We start from the raw sequence: 13,352 nt of genomic DNA on the forward strand, positions 1-13,352 counted from the left end.
AGGAATAGTGCCCCATCATTGGTATCAGTGGGAGGAATAGTGCCCCATCATTGGTGTCAGTGGGAGGAATAGTGCCCCATCATTGGTATCAGTGGGAGGAATAGTGCCCCATCATTGGTGTCAGTGGGAGGAATAGTGCTCCATCATTGGTGTCAGTGGGAGGAATAGTGCCCCATCATTGGTATCAGTGGGAGGAATAGTGCCCCATCATTGGTGTCAGTGGGAGCAATAGTGCCCCATCATTGGTATCAGTGGGCGGAATAGTGCCCCATCATTGGTATCAGTGGGAGGAATAGTGCCCCATCATTGGTATCAGTGGGAGGAATAGTGCCCCATCATTGGTGTCAGTGGAGGAATAGTGCCCCATCATTGATGTCAGTGGGAGGAATAGTGCCCCATCATTGGTGTCAGTGGGAGGACTAGTGCTCCATCATTGGTATCAGTGGGAGAAATAGTGCCTCATCATTGGTGTCAATGGGAGGAATGGTGCCCCATCATTGGTGTCAGTGGTAGGAATGGTGCCCCATCATTGGTGTCAGTGGTAGGAATGGTGCCCCATCATTGGTGTCAGTGGTAGGAATGGTGCCCCATCATTGGTGTCAGTGGGGGGAATAGTGCCCCATCATTAGTCTCAGTGGGAGGAATAGTGCCACATCATTGGTGTCAGTGGGAGGAATAGTGCCCCATCATTGGTATCAGTGGGAGGAATAGTGCCTCATCATTGGTGTCAGTGGGAGGAATAGTGCCCCATCATTGGTGTCAGCGGGAGGAATAGTGCTCCATCATTGGTATCAGTGGCAGGAATAGTGCCCCATCATTGGTGTCAGTGGGAGGAATAGTGCCCCATCATTAGTCTCAGTGGGAGGAATAGTGCCACATCATTGGTGTCAGTGGGAGGAATAGTGCCCCATCATTGGTATCAGTGGGAGGAATAGTGCCCCATCATTGGTGTCAGTGGAGGAATAGTGCCCCATCATTGATGTCAGTGGGAGGAATAGTGCCCCATCATTGATGTCAGTGGGAGGAATAGTGCCTCATCATTGGTGTCAGTGGGAGGAATAGTGCCTCATCATTGGTGTCAGTGGGAGGAATAGTGCCTCATCATTGGTGTCAGTGGGAGGAATAGTGCCCCATCATTGGTGTCAGCGGGAGGAATAGTGCTCCATCATTGGTATCAGTGGCAGGAATAGTGCCCCATCATTGGTGTCAGTGGGGGGAATAGTGCCCCATCATTGGTGTCAGTGGGAGGAATAGTGCCCCATCTTTGGTGTCAGTGGGAGGAATAGTGCTCCATCATTGGTATCAGTGGGAGGAATAGTGCCCCATCATTGGTATCAGTGGCAGGAATAGTGCCCCATCATTGGTATCAGTGGCAGGAATAGTGCCCCATCATTGGTATCAGTGGGAGGAATAGTGCCCCATCATTGGTATCAGTGGCAGGAATAGTGCCCCATCATTGGTATCAGTGGCAGGAATAGTGCTCCATCATTGGTATCAGTGGCAGGAATAGTGCCCCATCATTGGTGTCAGTGGGAGGAATAGTGCCCCATCATTGGTATCAGTGGGAGGAATAGTGCCCCATCATTGGTGTCAGTGGGAGGAATAGTGCCTCATCATTGGTGTCAGTGGGAGGATTAGTGCCCATCATTGGTGTTCCTGAGAGGAGTAGTACCTCATCATCGGTGTCACAGGAATGAATAATGCCCCATCAGTTTTGTCATTGGGAGGAATAGTGCCCCATCATTGGTGTCAGTGGGAGGAATAGTGCCCCATCATTGGTGTCAGTGGCAGGAATAGTGCCCCATCATTGGTATCAGTGGGAGGATTAGTGCCCATCATTGGTGTTCCTGAGAGGAGTAGTACCTCATCATCGGTGTCACAGGAATGAATAATGCCCCATCAGTTTTGTCATTGGGAGGAATAGTGCCTCATCATTGGTGTCAGTGGAAGAAATGGTGCCCCAAAGGGCCAGAAAAGGGAAGCAAAGGGCCATATCTGGACCACGGGCCTCAGTTTGAAGATCACTGCTTTAGAAGATCTCAGACTGCAGATATACAGTACAACTACTAGGCTACAGATCAGGAGTGCCTAGGCACAGGAAGTACACGACTATTTTTTCAGGAGGAATCAGCAACAAATATTGGTCATCACTGAAGAAAGTCACCTCTACATAGAAGATAATTGTTTATTCAAATAATTAGAATAGTCTCTCAGATTTACATGACATGTACATAAAATCTTACATCTGGTAATTCAGCAATGGCTTCAGGGTTAAAATAAAACAGTTTGTAACAGGGACTCTCGGGCGATGTCCGTGGCGCCTTCAGCCTCTATGCAGATCCTGTGGCGTATCACGGACGGTTAGCAGCAAGTAGCAGGGCCGGGACCGGGGGAGAAATGTCTGACTCTCCAGGAAATGAACTGGCGTCTCATGGACTAACCTTCAACACTTTGGCCTGAGATCACACCGTGATGCAGCTCTGGGAAAGAAGTCAGATACTTCTTCTGTGAGAAACACGAAGGCCGCCATTGCTGACCTCCTAAGAATGCCAACTGCCTGGCTCTCTCTACTCACTGAACCGGAACAAGCATGCAGATTAGACTGCGTAAATATTTTAAGTGAGTACCACAGAAAATAAGTCGCTGAATCAGCATGACAGCCAGGCACCTAGCATTTGCAGAAGGAAAGCCTCCATAATCTCAGATAGGCTTCTTTTAAAGCTCTTCTCACTTGTAGATGGGGATGTTCAATGTGTGATAGCCTTCAAGCCCATCAACGCGCGACGGCCTTCAAGCCCATCAAACGCTCGACGGCCTTCAAGCCCATCAAACGCGCGGCGGCCTTCAAGCCCATCAAACGCGCGGCGGCCTTCAAGCCCATCAAACGCGCGGCGGCCTTCAAGCCCATCAAACGCGCGGCGGCCTTCAAGCCCATCAAACGCGCGGCGGCCTTCAAGCCCATCAAACGCGCGGCGGCCTTCAAGCCCATCAAACGCGCGGCGGCCTTCAAGCCCATCAAACGCGCGGCGGCCTTCAAGCCCATCAAACGCGCGGCGGCCTTCAAGCCCATCAAACGCGCGACGGCCTTCAAGCCCATCAAACGCGCGACGGCCTTCAACCCCATCAACGCTCGACGGCCTTCAAGCCCATCAACGCTCGACGGCCTTCAAGCCCATCAACGCTCGACGGCCTTCAAGCCCATCAACGCGCGACGGCCTTCAAGCCCATCAAACGCGCGACGGCCTTCAAGCCCATCAAACGCGCGACGGCCTTCAAGCCCATCAACGCTCGACGGCCTTCAAGCCCATCAACGCGCGACGGCCTTCAAGCCCATCAACGCGCGACGGCCTTCAAGCCCATCAAACGCGTGACGGCCTTCAAGCCCATCAAACGCGTGACGGCCTTCAAGCCCATCAAACGCGCGACGGCCTTCAAGCCCATCAACGCGTGATAGACTTCAACCCATCAGCAACAGCAGAGCTTAGAGCTGTGTACAGTGTGAACCTTTATCTGAAATCAGCAGTACTAGGACAGATCTGGTTGTGAAGAGAGGTTCTGCCTCAAAGTGAATGGACATAAACCTTCTCTCTGTCTCAGAGTGGCCAACATCAAAGGGCTCATATGTAAAGTACAAAAGTAAATAAAAAAGCTGCTGCAGGTATAAAATGCAGACACCTAGGACAGCGTCCCAAACTTCCCTGGCAAGGCCCAATCCTGGTTCTTTTCTCAGTCTCCAATGCAAATGGTTGCCCGCCCCTTCCTGACCCCTGCACATTTGTAATGGCCAGTAAGGCACCTCATCATAGTAATGTGCAGGACAGGGCTTATCGGGAAGTTCCTAAACTGGCTGAAGGTGTCACCTTTATCTGTCAGATTCGGCGCTGACAAGGAATGGGATGAGACTGCCCCTATGTGCCTAGTCGGCGCATCTCATATCTGTAGCATTTGTTTTATTCCATAGAAGTGGCATCATCACAACTTAAAATTCCTGTGCATGTAGCACTTTGTAGTCCCATTCTGATCCGTGCTGTCGTCGCTGAGCTAGTGTGGGCGACAGCACGCCTCGCTTTTCACACCACAGGTTCGTCCAAGCTGCTCAGCTGGAGGCGAAGATCTAATGGGTGTTGAGGACAGCGCTCATCGCTTGCATTAGGGTCACGCTGGAAACAAGCGCCGTCATTCTCTACATCAGGGGGAGGGGTCAGCTTGGATCACAACACAAGAAGAGAGCTTGTACACTGAAGAGAGGGCAAGCTAGCTACAGTGCTGTAGCCCCCCCATAGGAAAGACTGTAAATTGGGCTGCAGTCTGGGGTGGAGCTGAGAGCCAGCACAGACATAAAGATGTGCTTTTACTGGACAAAGCAGCCAGAGGTCAGAATTGGAGAAGTCAACAACGATTTTTAAGTTGTGATATTTTTTCAATAAAAACAGTCTTTTTGATGAGGTTCTTTGTACTGTAGAAGTTAATGAGCAGAGACTTTTGCATCACAGAAGGGTCTCCTATCAGTCAACGGAACAAACCTCGCCCCTTTCCAGGAGAACGTCCCTATATCATGTGCTTTGGCAGTCCAATGTGTCAGTTGAAGACCCCTGGTGATTGGCGGTACAGTAATGACAGATGTTGGGATGTGATGTCAGAGCAGGCCGCTCCACAGATTGAAGCAGGCGGTATTGATGACGGACTCCAGGTGGTGGTACGTGGAGACCAGTTGAGGTAACGGACTGTCGCTGTTCAGCGGCTGCTCTGGAAACGGCTCCCGGAAAACCACCTTTAGGCTCTGCAATAATGAGAACACAAAGACAATGAATGCAGCTGGCTGTATATGCTGATCCTCCAAAACAAGCAAAGTGTTACCTCTGCAAGGGCTCCCTGCGGAGCCTTCGCCAATAGACAACCTGCTATTGGCTATAGAATCTGCCCAATGCCTGCCGTCAATCACAGGGAGAGAGATGGGACACCAGTGTCTGTGAATCCCCATCAGTCCCCTCCATCTGAGATACAGAAATCCCCTACACTGGTGGAGAGGAAGCCCAGTTGCACTGGGGCTGGAATGTCCGGTATGTCTTCTCTATGTGATGCATGCTCAGATTGCGTGGGAAATGGACCTTATGGGGAACTAATATCGGCCTGCCCATCAGGCTCCGCCCACTGCGTCACTGGCTGCCAGGAGGCTGTGCAGGCAACAGCGTCCCTAACCAGTGACAGGGAGGGAGTAGCTGTGGCAAATGTGCCGCTCTGCTACACTGTGCACAGAGACGGGCACTCTGCCTGTCTCTGTATGCCAACGTATAGTAAGTCCTGATTACCTCTATGTGACGGGAGTGACTTTTGGCACCTCATATGTGTAAGGCACCCTGTGCCTGTTAGGGGTGCAGGGCGATCTGTCCTAATATTGTGTATTGGTGTGGGGGTTGTTCATTGTTCACTGCCAGGTGCTGCGTCCCATTGTTCTATTGTGTTTTGCTTGACAGCAAACTATTATGGGATGTATTTGTGTTCCTGTATTGTCTACTGCCAGGTGGTGTAGCCCTTTGTTCTGTTGTGTGTCTTGGTTTGGTGGGGGGGTGTTTTCGGCAGCCCTTCCCCTTGATGGGACGGCCTGCTGATGTGTGTTTCCTGTTCCTGGTTGTATTTCCCCGCCCTGTGTATATATCTTGTGTTTGTGTTAAAATAAAGCAGTTCACTTCCTGTCTGAAGAAGAGTCTGGTGCTGTCTATTTCCTGTATGGTCAGCGGTGGTGTCCGTGGATCTGTGTTTGGACAGGGAAGCTGGAGTCTAACGGAAATACCCTAATGCAGTCGGGGTCCGGTTCCGTTACGCTCTAGTTTCATTAATTCATTTTTTAAGTTGCTGCAATATTACCACCACTTGATTAGGAACTACCTCTATATGCTGCGGGTCAGTAAAGCTGTTGAAATGGGCATAAGGGATTTTTGAATTTGGCACAGACCATTTTAACCCCTTGCCTATCAGGCACTTATACCCCCTTATTTACCAGGCCAATTTTCAGCTTTCAGCGCTGCCGCACTGTGATTGACAATTGCGCGGTCATGCAACATTGTACCCATATGGAATTTTGATCATTTTTTTCTCACAAATAGAGCTTTCTTTTGGTGGTATTTAATCGCCACTGGGCGCTTTACTTTTTGCGCTATAAATAAAAAAAGTGCAAAAAATTTGAAAAAAAAAAAAAAGTTTCTTTGTTTCTATTATAAAATTTTTCAAACAGGCATTTTTTCTCCTTCACTGATGTGCGTTGATGAGGCAGCACTGATGGGCACTGATAGGCAGCACTAAAGGGCACTGATGAGGTGGCACGGATAGGCGGCACTGATAGACAGCACTAATGAGGTGTCACGGATAGGCGGCACTAATATGCAGCACTGATAGGCGGCACTGATAGGTGACACTGATGATGGGTACTGATAGACGGCACTGACTGGCATCACTGCTGGGCACTGACTGGCGGCACTGACTGGCACAACCCCTGGGCACTGACTGGTGGCACTGACTGGCAGCACTGCTGGGCTGCACTGGTGGGTGGCACTGGTGGGTGGGCACAGGTGGGTGGCACTGGTGGGCATAGGTGGGTGGGCACAGGTGGACACAGGTGGGTGGCACTTCTGGGCACAGGTGGGTGGCACTGCAGAGTGGGACAGGTGGGTGCACTGCTGGGCACAGGTGGGCGGAGCTAGTGGGCGCACTGCTGGGCACAGGTGGGCAGAACTTGCGGGTGGCACTGCTGGGCACCGATCATCAGGGCACTGATCATCGGTGCCGATCCCCGCTCTGACAACTGCCGGTTCTCGGCAGTACTTTCCTCACGATCTGACAGCGTGAGGAAAGTGCAGCCGAGAACCGGCACTTGCATTTCCCTCTGATCAGCGTGTCATTGGACACAGCTGATCACGTGGTGAAAGGCCGCTGTGATTGGCCTTTTACCACATCACGTGATCAGCTGGGTCCGTAGGACACAGCGATCACGGAGATCGCCGGGTGCGCGCCCCGCGTTCTGGGAGGACGTCATATGACGTCCACTCAGAAACTGGCCGGCAGCAGTGCAGCCGTCATTCGGCTATCTGCGGTCGGTAGTTAAAGGGCCAGGGCGCTAGAAAAATGTTGGTAGGGATTTTTTTTTTTTAACTTCTCCCAAATGTTTAAATAGCCTAGATCCACCGTAAAAGAGCAGACAGGTGGAGAAAACACCTAGTGCATTATCCAAGATTTATACAAAGGTGTAAAAGACAAAAACATACTCACAGACATAGCATGTATAAAAAGCTTTTGCATAATGGAGATGGCCGCAACAACGGGGAGGGTGACGTGTTTCGGGGATGAGTCCCTTTCCTCAGAGATGCTGACCAGCCTGCATGAAGGTCCTGCTATAGATAGCCTAGATCCACCAATCACATCCCCTATTGCTTCAGCCCCACCCCCACAACCTAAAGACAGTCAGGTAATGTCTACAAATCGCCAACCATAGAATAGTAACTGCAAAGTCCATCGTTGTCAACATCTATGATTCAAGATGCGGTTTTAGCCTAAACCTCCATCCTAAGTCTGAGAAGATTTGCAAACGCTTCCTAAAGTTGGTATAATCTTTGACTGGCATCTCCATCAACACGACCATCCACTCACAATCCACCAAGAGAAAGCCGCTGACTTTTAATAAAAGGGATCCAATGCTGTCCTCACCCAGGCTGGTTCTTCACCGGACTTCGGGTCTCCGGCACCGCCATGTATACTAAGGGGAGCTGGCTGTGACTCTTTGCGGCTTCCCATTGTGTATGCGTGAATGGACCTGCAGCCTTCTGGGACCTGTGATGTGTGACAGAAGGCTAAAGGCAAAGAGGGTGTTTGGCCAAATTTCTGCTTGGATTGCCTAGGAAGTAGAAGGGGGGTACCTGTCAAAACCAACCCCCCCCCCCCCCCCCCCAAAAAAAAAAAAAAATCCAAAAGTGATAGAGGTGTGAGGGGGGGGGGGGGAAGTTGAACTTTGCCTATTGGGTAGGTTCCACTGTAAAGTCTCTGAGTTGTCTTTTGTATGCATAGTACAAAGAAGACAGAAGTCCATCTTGTCCAAACAGTAGGAAAAATCCATACCTCCGACAATGAATCAAGGCTAAGCGACTCAACTATGTATGAAAACATGGGAACTGGGGTGCAGAAAAATGGCAGCAGGAGCTCTGGACTGATGAGTCAAAATCTGAAATATTTGGCTGTAGCAGGAGGCAGTTTGTTCGCTGATGGGCTGGAGAGCTATAAAATAATGAGTGTCTTCAGGCAACTGTGAAGCATGGTGGAGGTTCCATGCAAGTTTGGGGCTGCATTTCTGAAAATGGAGTTGGAGATTTGGTCAGGATCAATGGTGTCCACAATGCTGAGTAATACAGCCAGATACTTATCCATCACGCCATCCCATCAGGGAAGAGTGTGATGGGCCCCAAATGTATTCTGCAGCAGCACAGCCACCCCAAACATACAGCCAATGTCATTAAGACTATCTTCTAAAGAAGAACAAGGAATCCCAGAAGTAATGGTTTGGCCCCCACAGAGCCCTGATCCCATCATCATGGAGTCTGTCTGGGATGACATGAAGAACAAGGATTGGAGGCGGCCGACATCCACAGAAGATCTGTGTTTAGTTCTCCAAGATGTTTGGAGCAACCTACCTGCCGAGTTCCTTCAAAAACTGTGTGCAAGTCTACCTAGAAGACGGCAAAGGGTGGTCACCCCAAATATTGATTGGATTTTCTCTTCTGTTCGTTTACTTTCCAGTTTGTTAACGGACAAAAAAACTATTAACGCTTCTATTTCTGAAAGCCTTCTTCATTTACTGCATTTTGTTTCTCCCCGGTCTAAAATATTTGCACAGTAATAATTACAGAGGTAGAACCTGGACCAAGGTTACAGAGTATGAAATAGCCATACTCGGAATTCTTTAATTACAGATAAAAACAAAAAAAAAAAAGTTACTGGCTGGGTCAGCTACAAGCCTAGAGAAGAAGGAGAGGAGAGGAAAGGAAAGGGGAAAAAGGAAAGGGGAAGGGAAAGGGAAAGGGGAAGGGAAGGGGAAGGGAAAGGGGAAGGGAAAGGGAAAGGGGAAGGGAAAGGGAAAGGGGAAGGGAAAAGGAAAGGGGAAGGGAAAAGGAAAGGGGAAGGGGAAAGGAAAGGGGAAGGGGAAAAGGAAAAGGAAAGGGGAAGGGGAAAAGGAAAGGGGAAAAGGAAAAGGGGAGGGGAAGGGGAAAAGGAAAAGGGGAGGGGAAGGGGAAAAGGAAAGGGAAAAGGAAAGGGGAAAGGGGAAGGGGGAAGGGGAAAAGGAAAGGGGAAAGGAAAGGAAAGGGGGAAAGGAAAGGAAAGGGGGAAAGGAAAGGGGGAAAGGAAAGGAAAGGGGAAGGGGAAAAGGAAAGGAAAGGGGAAAGGAAAGGGAAAGGAAAGAGAAAGGGGAAGGGGGAAAGGAAAGGAAAGAGAAAGGGGAAGGGGGAAGGAAAGAGAAAGGGGAAGGGGGAAAGGAAAGAGAAAGGGGAAGGGGGAAAGGAAAGAGAAAGGGGAAGGGGGAAGGAAAGAGAAAGGGGAAGGGGGAAAGGAAAGAAAAAGGGAAGGGGGAAAGGAAAGAAAAAGGGGAAGGGGGAAAGGAAAGGGGAAGGGGGAAAGGAAAGGGGAAGGGAAAAAGGGGAGGGGAAGGAAAAGGAAAGGGGAAGGGAAAAGGAAAGGGGAAGGGAAAGGAAAGGGGAAAAGGAAAGGGAAAAGAAAGGGGAGGGGAAGGGGAAAAGGAAAGGGGAAAAGGAAAGGGGAAAAGGAAAGGAAAGGGGAAAAGGAAAGGGGAAAAGGAAAGGGAAAGGGGAAAAGGAAAGGGGAAAAGGAAGGAGAAGGGAAAGGAAAGGGAAAGGGGAAAAGGAAAGGGAAAAGGAAAGGGGGAAAAGGAAAGGGGAAAAGGAAAGGGGAAAAGGAAAGGGGAAGGGAAAGGAAAGGGGAAGGGAAAGGAAAGGGGAAGGGAAAGGAAAGGGGAAGGGAAAGGGAAAGGAAAGGGGAAGGGAAGGGGAAAGGAAAGGGAAGGGGAAAGGAAAGGAAAGGGGAAAGGAAAGGGGAAAAGGAAAAAAGGAAAGGGGAAAGGAAAGGAAAAGGAAAGGGGAAGAAAGTGGAGAAAAGAAAGGGGAAAGGAAAGGGGAGGAAAAGAAATGGGAAGAAGAAAGAAGGAAAAGGAAAGGGGAAGGGGAAAAGGAAAGGGGGAAAAGGAAAGGGGAAGGGAAAGAGGAAAGGGGAAGGGAAAAAAGGAAAGGGGAAGGGAAAAAGGAAAGGGGAAGGGAAAAAGGAAAGGGGAAGGGAAAAAAGGAAAGGGGAAGGGGGAAAGGAAAGGGGAAGGGGGAAAGGAAAGGGGAAGGGGGAAAGGAAAGGGGAAGGGGGGAAAGGAAAGGGGAAGGGGGAAAGGGGAAAAAGGGAAGGGGAAGGGGAAAGGGGAAGGGGAAAAGGGAAGGGGGAAAGGGGAAAAGGGAAGGGGGAAAGGGGAAAAGGGAAGGGGGAAAGGGGAAAAGGGAAAGGGGAAAAGGGAAGGGGAAAGGGGAAAAGGGATGGGGGAAAAGGGAAGGGGAAAAAGGGAAGGGGGAAAAGGGAAGGGGGAAAAGGGAAGGGGGAAAAGGGAAGGGGGAAAAGGGAAGGGGGTAAAGGGAAGGGGGGAAAAGGGAAGGGGGTAAAGGGAAAAGGGAAGGGGGAAGGGGAAAGGGGAAAAGGGAAAGGAAGGGGAAGGAAAAGAAAGAAGAGAATAGAAAGAGAAAAAAAAGGAAAGGAAAAAAAAGGGAAGAAAGGAAAGAAAAGAAAGAAAAAAAAAATGGAAAGGGAAGAAAAGAAAGGAAAGAGAAAATAACGAAAGAAATAAAAGAAAAAAGGATGGAAATTAAAAGAACAAAGTAATGGAAAAAAAAGGAGAGAAAAAAAAGGGGAAGGAAAGAAAAGAAAGAAAAAGAACAAAACAGAAGGAAAGGAAAAAAAAGAAAGTGAAGTAAAGAGGAAAGGAAAGGGAAAGAGGAAGGTAGATTAGCGGAATGACCAACAAGTGCAGCGATGGAAAACCTCCACCTCTCCCCCAATAACGGCAAGCAGGGAAAGTGCTTAATTACCAGACAGGAAAGCAAATTCCAATTAGAAGTTTGGGGCTCTCCCGCTGTGAACACATTAATACACATTAAAAGCAGTCAGGGACGGTGAGAGTGACGAGGCCGTGACGGGAGGAGGAGGAGGGGGGAGCAGCAGAAGCGAAAGAGGATTCTAGTGAGCCTCGGCCTTCCTGGTTTTGTTGTCTTTCTCATTAGCCGTTTAGAACTCAGCAAATCAAACAACTGATTCAATTTAACACCGAAATGCTTACTGACCATTTTACGAGCAAACAGAAAAAAAAATGTGTTTTTTTATTTCCCTAATTATTTTGTATCTGATCATGAAAGTGTTTGGGAAAACAAGCGGTGACCCTTTAAGTGACAGACTTCTGAGCGAGGCATTTTCAGCGCACGGATTAATTTGTAATCCTCAAAGCGTTGCAGGGACATATTTTGCAGATCCATGCAGGAAAAAAAAAAAAGCCGAAACACAGAGACATTTGTGAAATCTTCATCTTTGAAGATAAATGTATTCTGCATAACAAGTCGGAGCCGTGACTGATACAGAGGCTTTGTTTTCCTCACATCGGCAGATGTATAGGTTCACTGTGTACCGCTGTGACAGGCGAGATAAAGGGGCTTACGGAATAACAGAACCGCTTGTGAGGCTCCATCCTGGATACGGGTTGGTCCGGGGCCCCGCGCTGCAAGGGCGGCGCAGGAAATTGGGAGAGGGTTCAAAGTTGGCGGATGAATGAAAGGGACGGGAAGTCTCACAGGGAAAGTTTAGAAACATTACGCTGGTTTGATTTGGGGACAAAAAAAGTGACCTTAGAGGAGATATGATTGGTATGCAGTAAAGAACATTTGTCTTTTGTTTCACATTTATGCGTCGCAGGAAACGCCGTGATCCCGAAGCGTTTCCCGCACTGCATTGTAATTGTATTGCGTTTGCGATCTACTGCAGGTGTCAATACAAACTGAACGACACCCCAAACGCAATGTGCCTGTACCGGATCGCGCCGGATCACACGGTACAAAACGACCATGAGATCCGACTGCAGTGCGGCTCCAAAAAAGGTGCCTGCGTGTCTTTGCTGCGATTTGAGCCTATTCAAAAAGAATGGGCTCTGTGACGGGAGTGACTTTGGGTGGGGGGCCCATGGAACCCAGCTCACTTTGGAGAGGTGGTGAGACTCCCGTCTCAGCTCCCCATATCCCTATTATGTGTAAGTCACCCTGTGCCTGTTAGGGGTACAGGGTGATCTGTCCTAATATTGTGTAGACATGTATAGGTGGGGTGTGGGGGTTGTTCTATTGTGTGTCTTGCTTGGAAGCAAACAATGAACAATGGGATGCAGCCACATGGCAGTAAACTATTATGGGATGTCTGTGTTTGTGTATTGGCTTGGTGGGGGGTGGCTGCTGATGTGTCACTAGTTGCTAGATTTGGTTTCCCCCGCTCTGTGTCCATTTGCAGGGAGGGGGATTGTTCCCTTGAATGTTTAGATCTTGTGCCTGGTTTCATTCAAGAGTGGTGTCCGTGGATCTGTGTTCGGACGGGGAAGCGGGAGTCTAACGGAAATACCGGGTCCGGTTCCGTAACAGGCTCCAACTGCAACTCAGTGAAATGCACGGGAATACGGCGCGGTTCCCGTGTGATTCACATACAAGCTATAGTGTGAACCGGGGGTAAAGGTGAATTCCAGGAGCGAACTTTAATGCACAGTTATGGAGGTGTGACAATTTAATTCCTGGAATGAACACCTTCAAAGTGGTCCCCCGTTGATGCGACGCACTCTTTTCGACTGCCAGAGACATTCCTGGAATACGTATTCAGGAACATCTGTGGATGTCTGTAATGTCATGAAGTCTGTGACCTTTTAAGGAATTTTTTTTTTTAATTTTGGAAACAGCCAAAAGTTGCAGTCAGGGGAATAAGGTGGTTGGTCAGGTTTCGGAATGGATTTCCATGTCAGAAACTAGAATACTTAATGCATCATGTGCAGGAGCATTGTCGTCGTGGAGAATACAGCTGTCAGGCTGTCTTTTCCTCCACACAGATTCCTGTAACCTTTTCTTTTTTTCTCAATTACATCCATCCTTTGCATTTTTGGCTGCCCACTTCTTACATCATCACAGACATCTTCCTGACCCTCCTTAAAGTGGAGCTCCACCCAAAAGGGGAAGGTCCGCTTTAAGTTTTTGTTCCCTCGCTCCCCATTAAGGATTGACACCTTTGGTGAGCGGGTCCCCAAA

At 49.2% G+C, this 13,352-nt stretch overlaps 1 protein-coding gene across 1 annotated transcript in view; it reads right to left on the minus strand.

Moving 5' to 3' along the window:
* Positions 1 to 2,171: 2,171 nt before the first annotated feature.
* The window catches only part of SZT2 (SZT2 subunit of KICSTOR complex), a gene marked incomplete at its 5' end in the record, with an annotated part of 137,111 nt that continues 125,930 nt past the window's right edge, over positions 2,172 to 13,352 (minus strand). Inside the window, one exon of the mRNA XM_089660816.1 lies at positions 2,172 to 4,780. Coding sequence (XP_089516942.1) covers positions 4,637 to 4,780 — 144 coding nt within the window. The remainder of the gene's footprint in view (positions 4,781 to 13,352) is intronic.

Source organism: Staurois parvus, unplaced genomic scaffold, assembly GCF_062004578.1.
Source record: "Staurois parvus isolate SC_StPar_1 unplaced genomic scaffold, SC_StPar_1.0 ptg001281l, whole genome shotgun sequence".
NCBI classification, from domain to species: Eukaryota; Metazoa; Chordata; class Amphibia; order Anura; family Ranidae; genus Staurois; species Staurois parvus.